At 27.2% G+C, this 21,968-nt stretch overlaps 1 protein-coding gene across 1 annotated transcript in view; it reads left to right on the top strand.

Annotated features, from left to right (window-relative positions):
- The window catches only part of LOC119679623 (protein vestigial), a 28,291-nt gene extending 14,508 nt beyond the window's left edge, over positions 1-13,783 (top strand). The window contains exons 3-7 of the mRNA XM_038092082.1: positions 641-880; positions 11,615-11,706; positions 11,842-12,017; positions 12,204-12,277; positions 13,625-13,783. Coding sequence (XP_037948010.1) covers positions 641-880; positions 11,615-11,706; positions 11,842-12,017; positions 12,204-12,277; positions 13,625-13,674 — 632 coding nt within the window. The 3' untranslated portion in view covers positions 13,675-13,783. The remainder of the gene's footprint in view (positions 1-640; positions 881-11,614; positions 11,707-11,841; positions 12,018-12,203; positions 12,278-13,624) is intronic.
- Positions 13,784-21,968: the final 8,185 nt, after the last annotated feature.

Below are 21,968 nucleotides of genomic sequence, written 5' to 3'. Positions count from 1 at the left end.
CATAAATTTAGTTGTGTACCCACTTATTCAAAAAAAAAGGTTTTGCTCTATTTGGATTAAAACCTGTAATGTATAAATTTTGCACATTAAAATGGTCTGTGTAAAAAAAGTGTATTAGCCGGATCACACTTATAAGCACACATCTAGCTTATTTAATGCATCTGAAAAGTTTTGAGTATCTTTATCACATTTATAGTGTGTAGAGTGTATTGATTTCGGTTTGCATGTATTTATTATAGTAGGCGTTTGTTCTATGTTGTTAACCATAATTTTGCAGAAACAGAAGCTTAAAGTAATTTATATAAATTCTTTTACTTTGATTTAAACATATATCATTTGATCTCATTCATAAAAAGATCAACACTTAGCGGTATTGCCGCCTGTTCACAAGCTGACATTCCAAACATTTTTCTTTACGTTCGCACGATTAACTCGCGCGACTAATTAATTCTCAAATTCCGAACATTTTTTCGCCGTTATTTGCATTCAGAACATTTAAATTAATGTTAAGCTCAGATTTTTCTATATATAATTTTTATATGCAAGCCGAAAGAAATATTTTTAAATTATATGTGCGTGCAAAATTACTTTGTAAATAATTATATTTTATTTGTAATTATTATTTTTTTTTATATTACAGCGCGACTCGTGGGATCCCACAATGAATCTTCATGCTCCTCAGGTCCAGATTCACCACGTCATACATTGCATGGTGCACAAACGAAAGATTTACCTCTCGATACTTCAAGTGGCAATAGCCAGGGGAGAGCTCAGTATTTATCTGCAACCTGCGTCGTATTCACAAACTATTCCGGCGACACGGCCAGTGTTGTTGATGAACACTTTTCCAGAGCGCTTAATTTTAACAAGGATAACAAAGGTGCGTTGACATCTTATTTAAATATTTTATTTAATCAATTAAAAAAATAAATAATTATGTTCATTTAAGCAATTCATTTGATTTAAAGTAATGCTATTCAAATTAATTTTTATAAAAAAAAAAAAATAAAGGATTCTATCCTATTTTTTTTTAAATAGAATTCAATTGTACTCTTTTAATAAAAAAATAGAATAAAATATATTATAATAATTTGTTACCATAAAGATGTTATACAAATTAATTGATTATATATAAATTATAAATTAATACGAAATTAATCAATTTAATATATAGCAGTTAGCAATGGAATTTCTTTGAATTCTGATTGCTGAAAGGATATGTACTTATTCTTATGAATGATTGGAAAGTTAATATACTATATGACGAAGCGTTGCTTATCCATTATTATAAAATGGCTATTTTAATGACAGACATGTTTATACTAAAACTCATTTATGTTAATTGAATACAATTTGGATGATTAGTTGATTCCTTATTTCCTTCCTATTTTCCCTGTGAGAAAGTTCCTAAAGTCTAAAAATGTCATATCTTATGACCTTAAAGTCATAAAATATTTAAACAGTATTCAAGCTGTTATGGAATTCAATGGATTATTTGACACTATCAAACAACATCTAGAAAAATCACAATGGATTAGAAGAACCTTTTGAGAGAATTTATAATAAAAAAATAAATAAAAATTTAAGTATTAAGTAAAAATTTTAATCAATTATTTGAAGAAAATAATGTTATGTCTAGCTTTTTCATATTTCATTCCATTTGACCATCTAGTATTTGAAACGATACTCAGATTCGGGACTCGGTAAATTCTAGTTTTTAAAAAAACAAAAATCAGCTAATTCAAAGTTGAATCAGCTAATTCAATTAAATTTAATTTTGTAATAAAAATGAAGTAATGAATATATTTAAGAATATATTCTTATTAATATCTTCATACGATCATAGATCCCAATTACTAATCTGGTATTATCTATGTTAAATAATTCTATTTTCATTAAATTTTATTAATTTTGTTCCATATAAAGAATTTTAACTATTCGGATTAAAAAAATTCAATAATTAAATGGATTCAGTTATCTTTTCAGTTATTAGTCTGAGTTTATATTTAAATATAATAAGACTTATGGCGTTTTCGATTAGGAAATCTAAATCCAATCTAGATTTACATTCGATCTGTCAAATTTAGTTACCCATTCTATAGTCTTTAGAGTAATCTAACATTTTTGTTGTTATAATATTAGTAGGCATTAATATTTTTCATAAAAATATGTGTCGAATCAAATCACACTTTATGTGTCAAGTCATATCAAATAGCTGTTAAGTTCAGGGTAATCTAGATGCTCTGGTAAAATATCTAGAGTGTTATAAATTAATCTCGACTGTGTTACACTTCGCTCGAGAATTACTAATCAAAAATGAAAATTGCACTGAATGAAAATCACGATTGAATAAATTACCCCAAATTCACTAATCGAAAACGGCATTAATGTTATTCGTATTCCCAATTTGGCCTAATCTCTGTATCCATTTAAAGTGCTCCTCTCTTAATTAAGATGTAAAAACTTTAAGTTTTCAAAATTTGTTTGTTTTCCATACATTTGTAAACTAAAATTTTAATAATTTTATCCCTAAATCCCTAAACTCTGCATAAGATTAATGCATTATTGAGTTATTAACCCTAAAGTACAAAATAAAATGTATTTAATTCATGTAAAACAATCAATGAGCCGTTTTACAGTGAAAAAAAGCCCTTACACCTCACAGTGTTATGATGTGAAGAAGTGTGATCAAACGAAGTCTGCTGTCATGTAAATGTCACACCATTGCGCATTGGTTCATCATACACTAAATATACATTTACGAAAAATTCAAAAGATTTCCTAATTGTGTCTGCTTCCTCTGTGAGTTCCCTTCTATTAATTTCCACAACTCCTTAAGTTACTTGCAACTGTGGTTTGGTGTGGTATGGATTAATGTGCGGTAGTTTCTAGTACCTATCAGCAAAATCATTATGCATATTACATGCAAAAAACATTGCTTCTCATGGTACTTATGTTGATGATGAAAATTGTCACAAGTCACAGATTCAATTTTCAAATTTAATTTAATTATACAAAACCTATGAAAGCACTTCTTCTTCACCAGACACTTTGTGTGACGACTCAATATTTAGCCTTCAAAAGTTTTTCTTTCTTGGTTTTTTAACATCTGCAGCGCTGTTTGGTAAATGAGGTATGAGTAAATGTTGGCTGCCTCTACGATATCTTAATAAATTAGCCGCTAGTCAAAAAGATTTGCTGTCATCTTAGCACTTGAGTGAGTACGTTTCAATTCTTAAAATTAATTATCTCGTTTATTAAGAAAACAAACAATAATTGAGTGTGTGACTTGCAATTTTTGAAAAGAGGTGTAAAATTTGGGGTGTGTAAATAGAGTCATACTGACATCACTTCTTTGCATATCTAAGTGAAAGTATTAAGTTTCATAAAGACCGCCACCTATTAATGTGGCAAAAATTGGAACAACAATATTCCATGTAGACCATCTTTAAAGAGACGCGGCTCACTTAGACTCCTAAGAAATAGATCCATTATGGTAGTACAGTTTTATTATACCCTAAAGAAAGAGTGAACAAGCTTTTAATTAGGAGTCGAAAATATTGTGCCATTTTAATAAAATGGATTATGGGTTATGCTTATACTAGTGTCCGACTGCTACTCTCTCTTAAGAAAGAGAAAGCTAAAGTAAATACACTCATTTCGTAAATACCAAGCAGTGACAGAGTAGATGAGTGGCATTTTACTCTTCCTGCTCTGTTTCACTGCTACGAACGTAGTTTAAAGGAATCTGTAAACTATTAGATTACTGGAATCGGAATCCTATAGGACAGTGTCCTGTGAGCACGATAATTGTACAAGCAACGGTAGCAGAATACTTAAGCGAAAGTACTAGGTTTTATATAAGGCCACAGTTGTATTATAAATCAAAATAAATATAAATAATTTTATTTGCGTGTCCGGAATAAATAAAATTAGGTTTTGAAAACTAGAAATGGCTGTATAATTTTTTTCAGATATTCTCTTTGATCATAAATAGAACAAATTTTTATGACAATTATTTCATTCCATTAAAGTACATCATAAACATGTGTTTTGAACGGATTTATTAGTTCTTTAGTGTTACAAATCGTAGTCCATTAAAATCATCAGAAACATGTGTTTTGGTCACGTGTTATGTTTTGGTTAAGTGTCACAAATCGCTGTCCATTAAAAGTGTTTTTTACATTCGGTAGTAATAAAAAGTTATTAGGTTCCAATTCTTTCAAAGAATTAGTGAAGTAATGAAAAAAATGATTATTTTCAAACTTCAATATCATTACAATTAATATATAGTTTATTAAATAATTATTAAAAAAAAATAGATTAAACCTAACTAAAGCAATTTTTAATGAAGCATACCCATAAATTTATATTTTACACACTATGTGTGGCACATAAGGTCTAGTTTCCAGTTCTACTAAGTTGTGATTGAAAACATCCTTTAAAAAATCTCTAAAACTGCATAATGGTTCTGCCTCAGGAATAGAGCATTAAGAACGTCTTAATTTTTAACAAATACTTACTATAAAATCAACTTAAAGCTTTAACTTGATCTAGTGTAGCTAGGAAGTGATATTTCTATGCATAGCTTATGGCCGATCAGATTAACATTATATAAAATTAATTAGTAGACTAACGACTAGTTTATATGCGAAAAATGATAGGCTATCCTACTTAGCACTATCTATTCTTAGAGTAATCACTCTCCGCACGGGGAGGTACGCAGATCTTAGATAAATCACTGAATAATCATGAAGCTCATAAGGAATACATAAATTAGTCAATGAGATGGGTGGGACCCTGTAGTACCCCCAGCTATCAAAGAGTAAAAGTGCCCAGTTGCACTGACTCGAAAAAAGGATCAACATACATACTAACAACTAGTCAGTCGACAATATTTATATTTCTGTATTAATTTTAAATCGAAACGTATTTCAAATATGCTATTTTATTCATATTAAAATAATATAAATAGCATATCTTAAAGATTTTACACATTTTTAGTTAAATGTAAAGCTATTAGTATCTAATTGTATAGCTTTTTAAACCAAACTGAAATATTAAAATTTAAGTAAAATAATTTCTAATTTTTAAACAACAAACAATGTATATTGTGATTGTTAACCAACATTTTTTTCAAATCAAATTTTTGGGAATAAAATATATAAAATTAATATAACAATATTTACTAATTGTGAATATTCATTAAATATTCCAATCATTAAAATTATTTGAACAATTTAAAAATATTAACTCACATATACAAGCGTTCATCATCATGAAAAAGGTATGAGTATGTAGATACCAAAATAGATTGCCATCCTCAAATGATCTAAATTAAAAACAAAGGAATTTCATCGAATTTCGTGGCATCTAATTAAATTACTTTCGAATCACATGAATTTGCCACGGCACATTGCAGGCTACCGAAATATCTTCGATATTTTAGGAATCAACCATTCGAGTGCCATGACTGCAACTGCAACACAAACTGCAGCTGCAGTGGCCAAATAAAACAAAAGCTGTGAGTCTTTCTTTTTTAAATGCAGTTAATTGAATAAATGCATTTAAAAACTTTTATGAAACTATACTATATGTAAATATATATAGTATATCTACATATATAAATTATTTATACTATATATACAAATAATAATATATATTTGCTCATGCAAAATATCTTATATGCATATATATAAACATATATATATATATATATAAATATATCAAACAGTAGATACAGTGGCGATGCACAGTTTGTTGTCAATTTCAATGACATTTCAATGCAAATTCCTCAAAAATAAATTAAAAATTATTTAAATTAAATTAAACCTAATTAATTAAAAAATTAAAAAGCATATAAAATATTTTCGTAAAAGAATTTTAACAATTTTCCATTTAATTTGTTTACTTATTTATAACTTATTTAGACAGTGAAATGAACAAAACAATAAATGAGATAAAGCATGGAATTTCAAATAATTTTCATTATCCTGCAGGCAACGCAGGATGTGACTCCTGCGTATCAAATTTTTATTGCTCCACAAAAGTTGCTAAGTAAGATCACGTACATAGCATACTGATTAGTATGCAAATTGTTTGGCTGTTTCTATGGAGTCAGTGACTATTCTCTTCGTATTATGTATAGATGGACGAGGACAGGAAGCTAAAAAACACTTGTATTAATCAAAGCATTAAGACTATAAATGCTTGTGGTTCAATTGGTCACTTATTTTTAAAAATTATAAAAAATTAGAGATGCACGTACCCCCATAAATTTGTTCATTGAAAGTTATTATCGGATATAATTATTGTTGATTGATATCGATTTAATGAAAAACCTAGATTAGGTTCTATACATAAGAAAGAACAAATCATGCAACAAATAATGTCTCTACGAACAGAATAGTATGGAAATTTAACAATTAAAAATAAAAAATATAATTAATTAATTAATTCAATTATTCTACAGCTGGTTTATGATTTCGTTCTAATATAAACACAGCAAGAAAAATTGTTAATTAAAACTTTCATAACAAAAACAACAAAACTCCAGAAAAATATGCGAATAAAAAAAAAAATTCAAGTACGGCTTTGAATCAGTTGGTTAAAGTACGCTGGTTCTGAGCTTCACATTTGGCAGGACCTGAGTTCGATTCCTGGTACTTGCAGTCTCAAAAACAATTATTTACGAATAATGAAATACAAGAATTATTTCTAAGATCACTGATGATGGGTATTTGGCAATACTCGAAACAGCTGTATGGTCAGCCAAAAATTCAATTAATTAAAATGATATAAAAAGACAACAATTTTTTTTTGGTTGTAGTTCGAAAAAACCTCTTTAAAAAAAAATATTTCTAAAAACTAACGTTTAGGATCATACGATATAACTTCATAGAAGTTTTTTAATATCTACATTATATATTCATGTTTGATGAATTTATAGAGTTATGTTAACAAGTACTCAAAGGTGTTCCGGACTAGTTTAAAAATAATATAAACTAGTATCTGAAATAAAATAATTTATATTGACATGTCGTGTTTTATTTTTTTATAAAATAAAAAATAAATAGCTCTAATTTGATTACTTCTTTAAGATCGTCTACTGTATCGTATATATGATTAGGATATTTTTTAAAACATTTATTATAGTCTAGGACAACATTTTTAATTTAGGTAGTATCTTTGGAGATGACATCTTAGATTAGGACCTTGGGTTTGATCACAGATGTTTTGATTTTTATTGTTATTGTGAACTTCATTCTAAGAGATCATTTTGTTGGCAGCATTATCGTCGAAATATGTTAGAAGCAAAGACGATATAAGATATGTAATATTTATTGAAAATTTGAAAACAAGAATTGTTTTAATTATGCAGAATTATTGTTTATATGCTAATATGCAAAAGTTTTTATTATAATTTTAATTTAATTATGACAAGAATAATTTTCTTCAAATTGATTTATTTAGATATAAATTTTGAAGCAAGTTTAATCTAATGTAAGAATGTATTATAAATGTTTATTGTAAATAATTAATATGAAGAAAGGTTATAGAGCATATATATAATTATATGTATATAGAGAGTATATATTTATAATGGATATAGGGTTTATCTTCGGAAGTGAGCTTTATATGAGCTTTTCATTATTACCTTTAGAAAATTACCTTTATACACATTCCTATACGCATAATGTAATTATTGAGTATTTATTAGAATCATAGTGTTCTTACCAATTGCTTTCATTTTCTTCAATTAAATCTAAATAAATTTCTTTATTCTATACAAAGTATGAAGAACAACGTTGTGTGGCCTTTACATTATTATCAGATTTATAATAAATTTATGTCATCCTTACCCATTTCATATCTTCACATCTCAATCAGTTGGGATTCTGTAAATTTAAGAATTGCGTTCCTAATCTAATCCATGTAATATTTTGTCAACGTAATTTTGTTTGCAACTCAATATCTCAGCAGGTAGCGCTTCTTAATTTTTCTGGCTACCGTGACTCAAATACGAGTGTATGTACCTGATTTTCGGCACGGCATTTTCCTCTTTATACTTTTTATGGGATGCCTCCACTTAAATGCTTGTAATTAAATGTGTTTTAAGACAAAACCATTTAAATTCCAATTTGAGTTATTGTTAGATTTTTCATGTATTTGTTGTATTTGTTGTAGTTGTTGTTTTAATTTGTGGTTGTTTATGTCATCAAATTGGAAATAAAATTCCTACCGATTTTTGATTTCTTTTAGTCAGCGACAAGAAGGCGCACGATTTTTTGTGTTTCTTATCTTTTTGGTATTCAGTAAATTGAAAGTGAATTTTAAGGCCCAAAATATGGAACGGCATCGACAAATACATTATACTTTGTTGCCGAAGGCAGCAGTGGGTCTTGTCGCCTATCCATCCCAAACGTCCTCCCTAACATCAGACATGGAGGCGCATGTTTAAATGGTTCATTGTAATGTTTTCAAGTTGGTGTGCACGTGTGCGGTTGTGCGTGAATTGTATTCGCAGCAATAATGAGAATTCCTTGCCGTCATTTCTTATTCGTATTCGAATTCGTATTCGTAATACTTCTGAGGAAGAGTGAGGTTCTTTGGTTCGTTGCTCAGTTTGTTGGTTGGTTGGTGGTAGAATGAGTTTGTTGTATTTATAAGTACGGCACGCGGCATTTGAACGTAAAAAGGCGCATCAGAAATTCAAAAAGCGTCACATCTTTGGTAACATTTAGCAACATTTGCTGCAGAAAGCAACAGGAACAACAATCGAGCACATCACTACTCTGCATAACTGCATTACTGCATAAACAAACACACAACACATACAAAATATATAAAAATATATATTATTTCATCTTTTCTGTATTGAGTTTAGTCTAAAATTTGCTTCGTTGTGTTGACGCAGAGGCAAGACTTTTCAAAACGCGCAAAGAAACGCGAATTCCTTGCCTTTAAACGCATTCCTTTCCGTTGCAACAAATGTACTCGGATTTGATACGAGGAAAAATAAGTGCTTCTTCTATTTTTGGTAGTGCATATATACTTTTCCTTAACCGTATGAACAGTATGGAAGACAGAGAGTGCAACTTTTAACAAGTGTAAATTTGCTATCAATGCAAATGAAGCAGTGAAAATAATGCACATGGAATCATTGTTAGGTAGTTAACACATTGGTTTAAGTATTTTTTAACAGGCATTCCAGAAACATGATGAAATATGGCCCCTGCAACTGAAACAAGGCATGGCGCCATTAAATGTTACAGTTCATCTCATAATTCATGAAGTGTGATGCGAAGGGAGTATATTGAATGATAGTTTTTAATGCAAACTTCCAAAATAAAGTGTTTAATATTATAAATTCATTTGTTATTTTTATGTTTCTTGCATTTGTATACTGTTTTTAACATAGTTAATATGCAGTGAAAATTGTCTAGAACAGACATTCAATAGGATCCAACTTTTAGCTATTGAAGAGGAGTATCGGACCAAAGGTGTAAAATAAGCTTTTTAATATTATAAACTTGTTGAATATTTTTATGTTTCCTAAATTAGTATACTGTTTTTTAAATAGTTAATACCCAGTAAAAATTATCTTAAATAAACATACATTGGGTTCCAACTTTTATCTAACTAAGCTATTTATTATTATAAACTCATTTGTTATTTTTGTGTTTCTTGCATATACATATTAAAAATTATTTAAAAAGGACATTCAATAAGATCTAACTTTGGTATACTGAAGAGGAGCAACCAACCAAAAAAATTTGATTTTAGATAATTATACACCTGAAATTATTACAACTAATATGATTAAATGTCTCATCTGCTTTTAAACAAAGCCGACATTATGTTCCTTTGAACAGACCATTCTCCTTAAAATAGTTGCGCATGCCATATGACCCTGCACAGAGTTTATCAACAGCTTCAGCTCTGCTTTACTAATAATAGACGCCTTACCACAGCTGTTAGGACAATGCAGCTCTTAAGCCAGACGGATACATAGAGTTTCAGTAATGGCAACTTCTTTTGACTTTGAGAAACCGTAACATTATTGTATTACTTTATATTCTACACTTAATTGTATCACTAATTCTAATCTTTAAATCAATTAATCTATATTCCATATGGAGCGAGAAAAGCTAATAACAATAAAATAAATGATTTTGAAATGCAAATATTGAAACGATTTCTGGGGCCAGTAGAACTGATGGCATCTTTACAGTAAGATATAATGTACGCGGAGACTAAAGGTCCTGTCCTCAGCAGCGTTGTCAAATATCGACAATTAGAATACGCATCCACGTAACATAATTGAAAAGGTATCTTTGTATGGTATCAAAGAGATACAAGAATAAGGACAAATTTTTTATTGAAGGTCATGAAATGAAAATATTGTATATCTATTGATTGCAACCATAAATGCAATATGGAAACGAAAAACAAATGTGTTATATTCCCACATAGAAAAAATGAGTATTCGTAAATAAAGTAGATCTATGAATTATGATTTGCAGTCATCATCAGATCAGTTGTCATCAGGCATCAGATAAATTACATATATTAATCATAATTACATTGAAACTATTGCGAGGCATTATTATAATGTATGTAGATGGGTATATAACGATTTTATCAAATTTTTTTAAAACGAATCTCTAAGCTATTTTCTTATAAATAAATATTTTGTTTTGATGACCTGCAGTTGTTTAGATTGCAGTACAAATACATTTCGAATTCGTAGTAATTTATGGATTTTTTTGATTTACCGAACAGATATTCATTAATCAATTTTACTTCATTTGTCAAAGTTACAGTGTTGCCAGATGGGCACACATAATATAGCCAATCCTGTACTATAATTATCACATCTATAAATAATTTTAGACCTTTACGATATTCAAGACATTTTTATAGACCAAAAGACTTATATTCTCTATGTAAAAAGAAAATTTCATTGTTTAAAGTATTGTCCTTCGTAAACTTTAACTTTTTTCAACGTTTCCTCATCCTTAGAAGTAATCTAAGGTCGTGTGCGAGTTAGGCTAAGTTGATGCTAAACCAAATGGGAGATTTTTTGGGATTTTTTGCACTGCACACATTTAGCCATTTATCAACACGTATCGACACATCACTACATTATCGGCTCATCTTAGAATTTCCCTCATTTAGAACGCAACTTAGCCTAACTCGCACACGTCCTAAATATTTTATTATCCATTCTCAGACTAATTTAAGTAGGCTAAACATAATTGTTTAGCGCATTGTTGAGATAATTGATATTCACATGAAATTCGAATACGTTAAGTTTACCGATGTTGTCCCTTTTAAATAAACAAGTGAAGGTACATGTGGTCTGGAATTGTCTCATTGAAACGTTATTGCATACTATCGATTTTCCATTTACTTTTTGTAGACAATATCATTGCCGATTTCGTCATTTTTTTAATATGTATGTTTAAAACTATTACCCACTTAGTTATTTTTAGTAATATAGTTTCAATTTGAAATGTAAAATTTTTGTAGTTAATAATAATTCAAATATATATTTATTTATAAATAAAAACAATAAATTACTTGAAGAAAATCTCTTTTATATTTCCAGAAGCAAATAGTCCAATGTCAGCTAGAAATTTCCCACCTTCATTTTGGAATAGTAACTATGTGCATCCTGTAAGTGCGCCTACACATCCGCAGGTATGTATATATATCTACCATAAGAGATATTATGCATTTCAAATTTGTTTTTTTTGTTGACTCTTTTAAGTTTGTTTTTGTATTTACATACATTTTGTGCATTTTGAAAGTTTAATTGAATTCTTTTCTACACAGGTCAGCGATTTGTATAGTTCAGATGGTGGTTATGCAACTGATCCCTGGGTACCACATGCAGCGGCACATTATGGCTCTTATGCACATGCAGCACATGCGCACGCAGCTCATGCTTATCATCATCACAACATGGCACAGTACTTGCGACTGCCACAACAGTATAGCCACGGTTCAAGGTACGTACTAACATAGGTAGTACTTGTGCGATTCCAAACATTTGCTAACACAAATGCTGTCACTGTTGTAAAATTGCTATTCAGATGTATAACTTAATAGATTTTAAATTTATTTATTTATTTTTATTATTTGATTGTTGTTTATTGTTATTGTTTAAAAAAAAATATATTTTTTTTATGGTTTAGGTTACATCATGATCAGCAAACGGCACATGCATTGGAGAGTGCAGCAGCTTATTCTAGTTATCCCACAATGGCAGGTGAGTTATATTAACCCGGATTTGATTTATAATTTTTTATCATTTGAATAACGGTAGATAGTATTGATTAGGTGAGCTTGTTTTCTCAAATAACATTATTTGCTGTCTTAAGAAGAAACATTTGTTTGTGAAGAAATAATTTATGTAATCACGTTTTTAATAGAACATTGATTGTCCTGCCCCACTTCTCTGAAGTATTATAAGTGAGAATTCAAGTGAAAAAATGTTTATTATAATTTTATTCATCTCAAATTGAAGCTCATGAAACTTTATTTATAATGTATAAAGACCTATAGGAATAATTATAAATATGAAAAGTTAAAACAAAATATTATTTTTAAAATTCTTTTCTGGGTTTATGTCGCCTGTTTATGGAAGTTCTTTGACATGTTCGTTAAACCATAAAGAAATATATACTATATTCAGACACACCTTAATTTCGCAAAAATCTTAATTTCACCTTCATTTCAGCGAAATTAAGTTTTTTTTTCATGCAAAATTCAGTTTTAAGGTTAGAACACAATTAAGGAAAATGGCCTTATACATGTTCACCTTAATTTCGCAGAAATCTTAATATCATGTTCGTTTTAGCGAAATTAAGTTGTTTTTTCCATACAAAATTAAGGAAAATGACCTTAATTTCGTTGAAACGAAGACTGAAATTAAGAGATATTTCAAATGCAACTATGTGTAAGATAAATTTTAAGTGAAAGATATAGTTCAGATAACGCAAAAGTGATATAATTTTTAAATAAATGTCAGTGACATTTGACTTTAATAAAACCGGGAAAATATTTGGAAAGTAGGTGTTTGAAGCATGTATAATTAACATTCGATTTGTAAACAAAAATTATAAAATTATAAATTATATATTATATAGTATAACACCTCAACTGATGCCAATGCTCAGTCTGATATAAAAATACTTAATGTAGTAAGTAACCGTAAGTAGTATAGGAACCGACACTTATAAATTGGTTAGTTTAACTTTGAAAAAAAAAAACAGTTTAAAACTATTTTGATATTTGTTAATAGTAAGATATTTAATTTTAATTTTAACACGATTAAAAATTTATTAGGGGATAGAAATCTATATTCTACTAGTAGTGAATTTTGTTTTATTTCTATCTTTTTTTTTATATGTAAATTTATTGTAATTACAAAAGTACAATACCTTGGATGATAAGATCAACAGCTATCAAAAAACTATATACAGACCATATATTTTTCTATTGTTGGCGGTTACGATTTTAAATAATTTCTTTGACTATTACTTAGTTAATATTGACTAAAAATAATATTTCAATTTCATGTTTAAACTAAACTTTTTCATATTTATTTTAACAGGTTTGGAGGCACAAGTGCAAGAATCATCAAAGGACCTATATTGGTTTTAAGATAAAACTGTATTTTAACAGTTCGACTTTTTGATTGAAGCTACCTACACTCTATACTTTCTACAATTTTGAACATCATAAAAAATTCTTTGTCTTTTGTTTTTTTTTTTTGGCGAGTACTTAAATTTATTGAGTATTTAAATGAATTGTTTTTCAATATTTTTCTTCAACAATCTTAGGTCTTTGTATCTTTGTATCTTAAGTCTTTGTAATTACCGATGCAATAAGTATTAAAAACGTATTAATTTTAAGAGATTCGTTCGCGCAGTTCGCAGCAAATTTTTTAGTTTAAGGAGAGAAAATGTTGATGCAAAGTGTTTTTTATAATAAAAAATAGAAAATAAAGGGTTTGCAGTTTGTTTAATTAGTATTCAAAATTTAAAAAAAAAAAAGAACTATATATCTGTTATGGTATTTTTACCCAAAATAAATAAATAGAAAAGTAAACACTATTAATAAAGGTTTTCAATGAAGTAATAGCACTGCTATTTAACCGGATTTATTGTGTCGAGAAACACAATTTAGTACTATACGTTTGAAACACTCTATATGGCATTATAAAGAGTATTTAATAATAGTAATGAGTGATTATTTCTAGAAATATTTCATCAATAATATTATAAAAACAATAGTGGTGTTCAGGATCTCAAGTAAAAGTGTAACGTACTTATTATACGAAAGGGCAACAAGTCAGTTATCCAGCTGTTTTTTAGAGGTATCACTATTATTATTTTAAAAAACAATATATTATGAGTGACTTTTTCACATCCATACAAAATATTTTTAACTAGTGGGCAGGAGAAGTTTTGAGAAGTGCAGAATATATAATTTTTATTAAAATAGTTCCAATAATGTCACTGAACACTAAAACTGAAAACACGATTTCAGTGGTTAATAGATTCTATCTATTATTATTATTGGCAACTTAGAATAAAAAATTAAGATAAAATAAAAATTAAGATAGTTTGTTTATTACAAACTAAGCTTACCTGTAGATATTTTTATATTTTGGTAAAAAACAATTTAAAATAAAAACAGTCAAACTACCAGCTACTTGAACTGTGTTTGAGTTCAGGCATATAGAAGAGAATATAAAAAAGAAGTACTGTTCTAAGAAAACACAATATAATCTTAGATTAAACGCCCATATAGAAAATATAAATAAAAAGTGCTAGCTAACTGCAACATGGGTGGTGACATTTATATTGCAAATAAGAATAATTGCATTAAGAAAGAAATAAACTTGAGAAAAAATGTGTAACGATTTATTATAATACATCAATCTATTCATTTCAAAAATCAATCGGTTTTCTTGTTCTTCTCTTAAACTCCGATACTCTTTCCTTAAATGCTAATAGCGCTCATATTCCCTATCACTAAAATATTACAATTTTTAATAACATAATTAATTAAAACAAATTATAATTAATTGATGTAAAGATATTAAAAATGATTTTCACGTCAATATGACATTAGTGACTATTATTACTTTAACAGAAACTGTGGTATTTAATAGAGAGGTTTCGAACAATAGTGAACTACAACAACAAAAATTATTTTCATATTATTTTAAATAATCTCTCCATGATGTAAAGAGATACTATAAAACATCATAACACTTTGCATCACTTTCTTGAAAGACAATGTAAACTCATTTTGATTTTTAGGAATTTTAAATTTACTATATATTATACTTTTCTGTATTGACGACAGAAAAACTTAGATATTTTTATAAAATTATATAAAATTATGTACAATTATGTATATCTCGCAAATATTAACATATATCTATTGTAGTATTGTATGTACGAAAAAATTTTTGAATGTGTGTTCTATAGTTTTACATATTTTAGTTTTATAAAGTTTCAATTGTGTATATTATGAATGTTAATAGTTTTAAGTGAGACCCCATATCAGCACAAAATTTTTTTCATTACAAAAGAAATATTTTAATTTTTTCTAATATTTAAATCACAAAAAAAAAAAATTTCATAAAAATGTTATATGAATTTTGCATAGTATAGACTTATTACGATTAATTAATTAAATTTAAAAAAACAAAAAGAAGAAGAAAAAAAAATCATTGTAAGTTCTAAAACAATTTTAAATAAATTTATTTAAAATCAAAATATAATTATATTGTTTTTCTTTTTTTATTTTAAAAGTTAGAAAAATAGTATAAATGAAATAATTGGATGGTATCGCACCTATATGCGTAGTTCATTCTATGATATATATATGTTTTTGTATTCCAATTCATGTTGATTCACCCAGCTATCTATTCAATATTACTAGGTAAGGTTAGTTTTATTGGGCACAAATTAATACGAAGATTAACACAAACATTCGGAGATAACTATTGTTCATTGCGAGCTACATTAACTATTCGTTCCAATACAGCATAATGTCATTGCATTTGGTCTTCCAAATGAAGCAAAAGAAAACCGGTAAGATAAGTGGATAAGTATTAACTAACAATGAGATTATTGCAATGAAAGTTTGTTATAAAGCTTGATTATTTACTGGACTAATACTAAATGTTGAAAAAAATTTTTTTAATAACCTTATGAGGAGAATAATATAGGCATGGATAGTAATTAAAAAATACTACTTAAGTAAAAATTGATTTAATTTGTATTTTAAAATAAACTACTAAAATAGCTTGGTATAGATAATCTCTGTTTCGACTTTTGGTAACTGTTATTGTTAAAACTAGTTTCAAAAGGTACAAAATATTTCATATTAATTTCATTAATGCAGATCATTCATCAAGTTAATAAATTAATCCAGTAAAGTAAAAGACCTGAACTCATTCATGTAAGTATCTTGCCATAAAGTATAATTAATTTATTTGCACTCCAAACCGAGGACCGCTTAAATATTTTACACTAATACGGATAAGAGGAGAAACCTATAAAGTTAAAATAAATGAGGTAATACTGAGTTACCACTAAATAAGTATACTAGGAGACCTCTTAAACATAGGAAAAAATTATCAAACATATAGTGTTTTAATAAATGGGTAGTTAAAGATTTATAATTAAAATATTATTATAATATCATTAAATTTAAACATATCATGAAATATATCATAAAATTATTAAATCATTTAAAGAAAGATATGACAAACTCTTAGAATTATTCTTATGTCGTTTTTGATTGGTAGATCTGGGGTAACTTTTTTAACTGAGATTCACTTTTAGAGCAATTTTCATTTTTGATTGATACATCTCGAGCGAAATGTATCACAGTCGAAATTAAAGTTCAACACTCTATATATATTATTAGAGCATTTAGCTTATCCTGAAGTTAACAGCTGTTTTATATGATTTTACACATAAAGTGTGATTTCTTTAATTCGACATACGTATTTATGTAAAATTTAAAGAATAAATCTAGAGTGAATCCAAATTTACCAATCAAAAACGCAAATTTACCAAAAAATTGAAAAAGTGACATCACAATAAACCATATAGACACACGCAGTGTGTAAAAAAACCGAATATGATTGTTAACTATGATTTCGCCAATTTTCCTTACTAGTACAAGGGTATATATTTAATAATTCGTACCTATACTCAAATCAAAGATTTCAAATCTGACTTGTGGTTGAAAAGAATATGTAAGAAAATATTGCTATATTAGCACAATTTCCAAACATATATAGAAATTCATGTATTTATAATTCTCATTATGTTTAATTGCTTCTTACTATTAGTAGTGATTTGTTGTGGCACTAGTTGTTTATAATTTTAATATATTTTAATATATTGTAAATAATTTACAGTAATATTGCGTTGAAGTCTTCTTTATGGATTTCATAATAAATATTTGTAGTTATAAGTATTTTGAGATGCATAACTTAGTAAATATAAGAAGCAAGAAAGGATAATGTACTAAAATCCTTGATGTAGAAAAAAAATTATCGAGTGCTAAATATGTATCGAAAAATGTTATTACTATACCAATAAAAACAATTCTTTTCTTAAAAAGACATATAGAATTTATAAATAAGAAGTTAAATATATATATTTACAGAACACTAACTCTGAGCTTCAACTTTTTTTTAGGGCACGAATTTAACTTTTCGTATTTGTAGTCTCAAAAATCTACGAATAATTAATACAAGAAATAATTCCAAGACCACTGATAATGGGTATTTGGCAATACTCGAATTAGCTGTAGGTCAGCCAAAAATTCAATTAATTGATAAAAAATAAAATTTTATTATTCATATATATTGTTAGAATAATTCATTTTTTTTCTAATATTAATACGTTATAGTATATAATTATTACCAAACTATTGATGGTAAAATAAAATACGGAGATGATATAATTTTATTTTAGAATTATGAATTGCATAGAAGATTTAAATATTAGTCTTTCGACACATGATCAAAGGAAATGATAATTTAATATTTATGTAATAGTTTTACGAGAATTGTCTCTTTAAATAATAAAACATTAAATTAGTTACTTATTGTTGTCAATTTTAAAAAAACATAATAGACTAACCATATTTCTGAGTATAGTTGGGTTCAGATCTTCAAAATAACAAATAATAGCTTAAAGTTGCAAACTGAACTCTAATAAAAGTTGTGAGAAAGACATATGATTTTTAAATAGAATATCAAATCTTAATGTAACTAATAAATATATTAACATTTATGAATAAATAATAATTATTTATAATAATAATTGTTTAATGTATCGTATGTATTATATATTATGTATTGCATACTATTTATACATAATTAATTAATTATATTAATATTAGTATTACAAAACTACTAATAAAATATAAACGCAAAATTTTTTTGTATATAAATTTATATATTTATTACATTATATTATTATTTGTTTGTATATATACATAAATATATTTATTATAATAATATATTAATATATTTATGTGTATATTTTTTTAAAAAAATTTTGCGCAATATTTTTTTACATATAAAATATATGCTTATGCATGTTCTTTATATATATATTTTTTTTATATATATATGTATTTTTTTTATATATCTTTTTTTATACATATATATTTTTATATATATATTTTTTTTATATATTTTTTTATAGAGATTTCGAAAAGTAGTGAACTACAATAACAAAAATTATTTTTATATTTTTTTAATTAATTGCATTGGCTGACCATATAGCTGTTGCGAGTATTGCCAAATAACCATCATCAGCGGTCTTGGAATTATTTCTTGTATTTAATTATTCATACATAATTTTTTGAGACTGCAAGTAAGAAGAGTTGAACTCGTGCCCTGCCAAATTTAAAGCTCAGAGTCAGCGTTCATTAGCCAACTGATCCAAAGCTGTACTTGACTTGTATGTATGTTTGCACTTTGGAGTTTTTGTTAATTTACTGTGAAAGTTCATTAACAAATTCACTTGCTGTGTTATATTAGAACGAAATCATAAACCAGCTGTAGAATAATTGAATTAATTAATTATGTATAATTTTAGTTATTAAATTGTAATACTACTATTTTTTTAATATATTTTTTTTATATATTTTTTTATACAAATATATATATAATTTTTCTTATTAATATTATTAAGAAAATAGTTTTAATTTGGTTTTAAATTGATTGATCATTGTCTCGTTTGTTTCATATAATTTTATTGTACTACTTTTAATTATAATCAATATGCATATAATCAATATTAAATTTTAGATACAAAATTATGTTAATTATTATTCATTTTTTTTTTTTTAATTTTGAAGTTGTTTATAATTTTTGAATTCACACCTTCATACTCGTAACATCTTCAGTTAAACAAGCAAAAAATATTTGTACATATATTCTTTAAATAGAAACGAACAACAGATTTTCTCCACTGTATCTGTAAGATTTTGTGAAGTTATCAATTAAATCTTTTAAAAGGAGCTACTCGATTATGCGATGTGCATCATTTGTTTAGGCGCCTTATTAATCTCGAACTATTTATCATTTCAGTAAAGATGCATAATTAATGAAATCCCAGCTCAGTAACGTCAGGGTTAAGTGAACCGTTTAGAGAAGAATACTAACAGTGAGAAGGAAATAAAACCAAACAAAACAAAACAAAACGTAAATGAATTTTAAAATATGCTCATATCAGTTGTATATCAGTCGTTTTTATGATAAATCTACACATTTAGTTTATGAAATGTGTTAGCCTCCTTCATGCAGTTTAGTCCAGTGGTTTAGTTTTCATTGAGGTATCGGTTAGAATCAATACGACAAACGTAACGCACAGTCTTAAGACAGATGGATATAAATGTATCTGATAGCTGTGTGTGCTCTCATGAATTAAACAAACTCATGTATGACATGCTCCCGTTGCTTATTTATATTACTTTCTACTGTTTCGAACTAGGGAAGCAGGAGAGCTGCCACAAATCGCATATTGCGTACTAAGTAAGCAAAAGGCGAACAAATTTGCTAAGAAAGTACGTAAACCAGGCGCATTGGAAGCGCTGCAAAAAGTAAATGCGAGTAAAATGCGTTTTGTTCTTGTAATGCTCACGGAACAAATTTATTACTAACCAGGCATGTGGCTACGTCAAGCGGGAAACTTTATTTTAACATAAAAATTCAATATTTCTGGCATTTCGCAATTGATGGATGGATGGATGGACGGAAGGATAAATTTTGCTGTTGCTTCTGGTGTTTGCGCTGATCTCAACGTATGAATTGCATTATAAAATTTATTTCGTTGTTATTTTATTTTATGAAATTTTTTCTACGTCATTCGTCGCCAAGGTGTTCAACAATTCGCAAATGAATGAGTTTATCGCTTTTTAATAAGTTCAGTTGTAGTGTTTATATTTTTTCCCCACATTTTTTATTGTATTTTTTTTTAGCGATATTTGTGGTGACAGATGTTCTATGGCTGTTATGGCCGCACTTCCGACAATGTATCGAATTTAATTTAAAAGCACCTTTTTGGACTTTTTTTTTTGAATTTTAGCAACCGATATTTTTGTATGAATATATAATTGAATGTGGACATTTTTTGACATATTTAGAACAATGAAAAAATAAATATTTCAACTTTAAAATAATATAAAAAGTGAGAAAAAAAATATATAATAACTTACTAAACAATAGAAAGTTATAGCATACATACATGTATAATTAAAACAATGAATTTTGAAAACTTATTTATACACAATATAATATTACTTATTTTATATTTATATATTTATTATTAATAATAATGTTATAAGTAACTAATAATTAATAGTTAATAGCTAATAGTTAGTTATCTTTTCCTGCCTGTAAGAAAATATTGCTGTATTAGCACAATTTCCACACATATATAGAATATCATGTATTTATAATTCTTACTATTAGTAGTGATTTGTTGTGGTACTAGTTGTTTATAATTTTAATATATTTTATTAAATAATTTACAGTAATATTGCGTTCAAGCCTTCTTTATGGATTTCATAATAAGTAGTCATAATAAGTACTTAAGTAAATTAGCAACTCTAAAGCTGAAGAATTACAAAGAATGTGACTTGTAACCTCCTTATCTTCTAGACAGGCACAGTGTTTTGCTGTTATGTCACACTAGACAGTCATATGTCAAATTAAAGAAAAATCTAGAATAGCGCTCCTTTTTATAATCGCAAGACCAAAACCGCTCTTTAGCATCATGGTTATCAGAACTGTTTAATAGTGCTGGTTTTCAGTTCGAACAAAAAATATCAAACAAAAAATTTTCAAGAAAACAATGCCTTGATTATCTAAATATATATCGATGTAGGTACATTTTATAGCCTAGAAGTAGCTTAGACTTAAATGAGCATGTACTTCAATTACGTATAGGTCTGCTTAAAAGATGGTTGGTGAAGCATGTAAAGCTAACTAAATTGTGATATTGATACCAACAATTTCTGTACAGTACTTTTAATGAAAATCAATGAGTTTAAGCCACCTCAATATATTTCGCTCATGCAATCTATAAAATATCTATAAAATATGTGTATATATTTATATATCTCTGTATTTTTATAAATTTCGACCTCTTATTAGTAAATATTGGATTGCTCTGAAGATCTATTCATAGCCATTCAATCCCTATGTGGACTTAAGAAGTTTAAAAGTTTTAGTTTACCAAGATTGTTAGTATATTAGGAATATACGGATTTATCCATAATATATATGTATATATTTGTGTATTTTTATAACCTTCAACTTTTTATTGGTAAAGATCTTCAGAATAATTCCCATGTGGACTTAAGAATTTTGAATGTTTTAGTTTACCAAGATTGTTAGTACACTA

The sequence above is a fragment of the Teleopsis dalmanni genome, chromosome 2, assembly GCF_002237135.1.
Source record: "Teleopsis dalmanni isolate 2A chromosome 2, ASM223713v2, whole genome shotgun sequence".
Taxonomy (NCBI): domain Eukaryota; kingdom Metazoa; phylum Arthropoda; class Insecta; order Diptera; family Diopsidae; genus Teleopsis; species Teleopsis dalmanni.
This window is presented reverse-complemented; position numbering and strand designations above follow the sequence as displayed.